This window comes from Mesitornis unicolor, unplaced genomic scaffold (assembly GCF_000695765.1).
Source record: "Mesitornis unicolor isolate BGI_N332 unplaced genomic scaffold, ASM69576v1 scaffold18241, whole genome shotgun sequence".
Classification (NCBI taxonomy): domain Eukaryota; kingdom Metazoa; phylum Chordata; class Aves; order Mesitornithiformes; family Mesitornithidae; genus Mesitornis; species Mesitornis unicolor.
Window position 1 is genome coordinate 17394 of NW_010161879.1, and position 5597 is coordinate 22990.

Here is a 5597-nt window from a genome sequence, read left to right on the forward strand (position 1 = left end):
ACAAGGTGGTTTAGCTGTCCTAAATCACAGATCAAAAAGTAAAATGCTAAAGTGCAGGCTAATTCTCTAGTTTCTGTAGTGTATGAACTGCGCCCGACCCCCCCACCCCCACTTCCCCTCAGACAGTTCAAAGGGCAATTTGTTTCACCCTTAGATAGCCATCTACAGTAAGTTAGACAAATAGCTCTTTGGACGTGTATATCCATTCATTGTGAAAGGAACCTCCTTTAGGCTTTGGCATATACCTTTCCTATGTCTAAAGTTAAGTGAGATAAATCACATCCACAGCTGTTGTCCATGTAAACAGGGCCCAGCAATAAAGCTGTGGTGAGAGAAGATCGCTGCAGAAACAGCCACGGCAGTCTGAGATACTTCATCCCCTCCACCCCACTGGCCATCTGTTCCAGCCATTGCACCAGATGTGCCTGATCCCTGCGGCACAGCCGGTGGGACAGGGCCATCCTATGAGCTCTGTCTGGTGAGCAGGCAGCTGGTTGCTCCTGAAGGGATCTGACGCTGACCTGGCTGAACTTTTTGCTGAAGCAGCTGAGAAATGTTCTTACAGTCCTCCCCATTGCTCAGCTGTGGACTCAAAAACTCTCACAAGAGGGGCAGTAACTACCCTCAGGCAGATGTTACACAAGGTTGCAATATCAGGACATTAGGAATGAATGAAAAATGCTCCTGGAAGGTTTAGCTTTTCCAACTGATACATTCTTATTTCTGCTTGAGCTACAGAAGGTCTCTGACGAATCATCCAATTTGTTTTATATATACCCCAACTGGTTGTTGTTCTTTGCCCTGGAGGGAGTTGGAAATTTTGTATGCAGCCTGTACTCTGTAAAGAGATGGGAAAATAGTAATATCCCCCTGCTTGCACAGTCCAAACAGATGGCATAGGGCAGGTAAAGAGCTATTCTCTGAGAAATGCTAGCTATGAACAGTATTTCAAACATCAATAATTTGAGAAACACAGCAGCAGAAATTAGATGTAAAGTGACATAAATGACTTCTAGAAGATACCATTAGTTTAAAAAGTGATGTGCATAAAAGAGAAGAGCAGAAAAGCACAGCCACACAAGCCAACATGCACTGACCCAATCTGCCTGAGAGACATCCACATCGTCAGAAGCGCACTGCAAAGGCAACCTAGCAGTTGATTGAGTGAGGGCAACCAGGCCAGATGTTTTGCTTGGATTCTGTTTTTATTGCCAGCTGCTGCACACCAGCCTGAAGCACCAAGATGGGGGACTTGGGATGAACAGCAAGGCAAAGGTAAATTTGTTATTAAATGCATCTTCAAAGGGAGAGATATGGCAAGGAAGGAAGGATGTAAGGATAGTGGAATGTACAACTCTTCATCTGTAGGTCAATATTTATTGCATTTCAGATCAGCAGTTCTGCAAGTCATTATTATCTGGTCAGTTTTATTGAATCAATTTGGCAGTCTCAGTACAGTGCCTAATGTATAGAGGAAAAATTTAAAAAGACTGAAGAGATTTAGGAGTCTAAGTCCCACTCATTATCAGTGGAACTTAAACTCTCTGAGAAGTTATGTGCTTTTGAAAATGGGATGTGGTCTTCTAAGTCATGTACACACTTTTGAAAAGATTATCCTACTTGGCTAGAGCATGGTGTGATGCTTGCTGGTCTCCTTGCTGTCAGTCATAGCAGAGAGGTCAAGGACTGAGTGGCTCCCAGTGATTACTGGCTTATGAAATTCTCCTTTTCTTCTTCTCAGAACAGTCCCTCCTGTTGAGAGCAGGCATGTTGGCAGGCAATGATGTTGTAGAGAAATACAGGTTTCAGTGAAGAAACTGAGAAACCTGTTGTCTGGAGAAGGCACCATGGTATTTTCCACAAGTCAAAAATGTTAAAATTTGAGAGATGTACAAATAAATACAATGCAGAGGCAGGGATAAACTAAATGAAACATTGGCAGATCTGGAAAGATCTGATGTGCCACTGGGACAATGGAGTCTATTTTCCTGTAAGTGCCAGGACTACAAAGGAAACCTGCAAAACTGTTAAATAAAACTGGGGTTTAAAAAGGAAGGGAAAATTGTCATTTTAATTAATGCCAGGAATAACAGCTATTTTCTTCTCTTCTGATTAAAATGGTTATGGAAAAACAGAGCTGCAGAGCTGCTACAGCCACCAGCGGTAGTGTTGCTGTTGCTACCAACCAGCATTCAGCTTCCTTGACTGAGTATGTTCAGAACCTCACCCCAGGGTGTGTGTGGGGCACATCTCAATTCCATATCTTTTAGCCCAATCCCCATGCTTTATTCTTCTTAGATTCCACTTATCTGGTCTCATCAGAAGTTTTCAATGAGCCAAGTATGATCCATATTTTTAACGTAATAAATTACCCCAAGCTCCCCCTCAAGATCTTTGCCCTTCTCACATGTTCAACAGCTGCTGTCCCTTAAGAGATGCTGGTGGGTCAGAAGTGGTGGTGGTGGCTGTGGTTTGACCCACACCCAGACCCCCAGCACCTGAGACACTGGCTGTTCAGCACAGCTCCAGTTATGCTTCCATCCGTGTGTCCTGCCAGCAGGAAGTCCCCAGCCAGCACGGGTGAAACAGGAGGGCACCTAATCAGAGAATTCTGCAAGCCTCTGCTCCACCTGGCTATGTCCTTTTGTCACCAAAAAGCTCCATTCTACTTATTGTTTTTTATAGCTGATCTTCATCTATCCAGATGGTTTTACGCTGCTCTTCTCCGATCCTGTCTTTTATTGTTCGGATAAGATCTTCAATACTGCTCCACGCATCTGTCTCTACAGAGGCATAAAGACATGGCAGTGCTTCCAGTTCTTTCTCCTTCAGACGGCACATACGTAAAAACTCATCTTCAGTCTCTGGCTTTGGCAATAGTTTCCTGTATCAAATGAGCAGACCAAAAATAAATGTCTTACATTTTAAGTTAATCCTCTAGTCCCAGCTGCCCCATCAAGAATTTATATTCTACGGACTACATACAAGCATAAAAGCAGTGCAGAATACAACTATTCCAGGTCTATCCTCTCCGTGTGTCCATGCTGCCCCCAAGGAAAAATATTTGCTATGGGGAAACAATTTAAGAGGATTGAATGTAGGCAGAGTGCAAGTGTTTATGACCTTTCCCCTTCCAGCCAGCATTACCTTAAAAAATGCTGTGGGAGTGCTGAGCATGGAGAAAACCTCATATTCTTCAGTCTCATCCTCCCACAATGCTCATTGCTATCAGCGACAGTGAGAGAGTGCTAGATCTGGGGAATTCCTACTTTCCCCAGTTGTAAGATTTCAGGGAGGAGTCGCGGGAGGAAATGATGCACACAGAAGCACCAGATGAAGAGAGAAGAGGTTCTTTATTTCTCTCGATGAGGACATTATTGGACTGAAGAATCATTCACTGAACAAGACGGAATATCAAATATGGAAAAGGTTTGATATGTTACCTGAACCTCTTGATGTTTTTCTCTGAGACTCTGATAAAGAGAACAATAGGATATATCTTGGCTTTGATTAAATCCTTTGTGCAGCTTATTCCAGCTTCCAGGAGACAATGCTTGTTCTAAAAACAAAGTCATAGCAGTGTCACAAAGGAATATTCAGGGCTGGGGAATCTCGAGATAAAGGTACCTCTGCCTTATGGGGTCAGTTCAAAAGCTCTTCATTTACCATTGTACTGATTTAAAACCTTTTAATCAAATATACATTTAAAGTCCAGACTCCTCCTACTGGTTTAAAACCAGTCAGTCAAAGAACAGCTGAGCTTCACAGCTTTCTGAAAAGGCTCAAAATAGAAATGAATTGATCTAAAGATGAAGAGCATGATAAAATACCAGTTTTACATACATACACAAACACACATACTCGGTCTTTGTTCAGAGAGAACATCTACGGCAACACTTTAATTCTCCTTTTTTTCCATGCTGTGAATCAAATCTACGCTACTTGATATGAGAGCTCTTTGACATTGTTGTCTTTGTACTGTACACCCCTGTGTCTGTGTTTCAGGATATCCTTTCTTTGCTCTAGGTCCTTGTATCTCTTACTCTCTTACATACTCAAATATACTTATGATATGAAAAGGAACTGAATAAGGGAGGGAGCATAGGAAATGAAAGGATATTTTGCTGCATCAATGTGGGTCATCACAGGGAATAAGCGAGAGTACAAAAGGATATGGCTGAGGATGAAAAAGAAAAGGAAAAGTAAGACCACAAACAAAAGCCATTTTGGAGAATAAATAGAAATCTGAAATTGAAGGTGGTCAAGAGAGAGAACATGCAACTGTAAATTGGTCAGTCTCTTATTCAAGAAGAAGCATACACTGCAGAGAGATTCCCAGACAGCCTATGGAAGGGAAACAGAGTCCTGTAAGTACCTTGGCAGTGACAGCCTCAATGTTGGCAGGTACAATACATTCATACGTGTTCAGATTCTTCTCTCTGCTGAAGATGATAGTCTCCGTTCTTTGCTTCCTTAAGAATTCTTCCTTTGTAACAATATCTGGAAAGAGATGCGGGCGAGGACAAAATCAAGATTAGAACAGAACACCTAGAAAACTATCCAGTAGTGCTCCATACAGGATGTAAGGATGGTTCAGGGCAAGACGACAAGCAATGAATTGTCTTAACAGCTGACTCATTTCTTCCATTGAATCCAATTAAAGCCTAATCTGATCACAGCTGAGCATCTCAGCTATATCCTGCACCAATGAGTCCTTGGGCAATTACTACAACACTATGAAGGCATTAAATTAAAACAGTAAATACAATTCCAGCACCTAATGTTGTATAGTAACATTTTGGGGCTGGAGGATGCTGAGAAGTGCTAAAAAAAGAAGCTCTTCAGTATAGCCTCCTAAAACAAGGATTTAGTGTTCCAACATTTGTGTTTAAAGTTTCAAAAAATTTGGCTTAGGTTGCAATGTGCGAGACTGGCCCCCTTATGAATTGCAGCTCTACTTCAAAGCATTTGTTTTATGTTGCAAGACAGAGGATATTTATTATAATACTTAACTTTTCAGTTTCTCTGTCTGGATAACTTTAAGACTGCATACTATGCAGTGGATATTCAATATTAGTGTAAAAATGAAACGTCAGCTGTGTTTAATGCTGTGTTGTATACAATCCTGCCCTACAGCAATTGCGGTACTGCCTATTGCTTTAATAGTAAATACTTAGCATGGAAAAAAAATCAGTCTTTTGAGTAGATCAAATGCACAATCTTCACAGCCTTGGACGAGATAGAAACCTAAAGTCGCTCTAGGGAAGATATTCCTCATAATAGCAAATACTAGAAACAAATTAATCAAAATTTCACATTGCCTAGATATGCAGTATGCAAACAGTATGCAAACAGAAAGAGCACTCACAGCATTTCAGTCTCTGAGGGGCATCCTAGCAACCACACAGCATACACATGGATAATATTCATAGACACAGAATCTCATAACCATGTGCACTGGCTGTCTCAAAAACATTCAAATATCTCAGATAGTCTCAAAAAGCAGGATTTATAGCTACACATAATTCTGATGTGCCTTGAAGTACCTCAGGCAACTATCACATGTGCATGCCCCTACGTGTGCATGCATATATATA

General features: G+C 41.5%; 1 protein-coding gene across 1 annotated transcript; it reads right to left on the bottom strand.

Annotated features, from left to right (window-relative positions):
- Positions 1–2567: 2567 nt before the first annotated feature.
- Positions 2568–4500, bottom strand: LOC104547674 (caspase recruitment domain-containing protein 11-like; the record flags this gene model as incomplete). Its single annotated transcript, XM_010193473.1, has 3 exons — positions 2568–2884; positions 3444–3559; positions 4376–4500. Coding segments are annotated over 3 exons (446 nt in total), but the record flags the coding sequence as incomplete, so codon positions are not given.
- Between the last annotated feature and the right edge of the window lie 1097 nt (positions 4501–5597).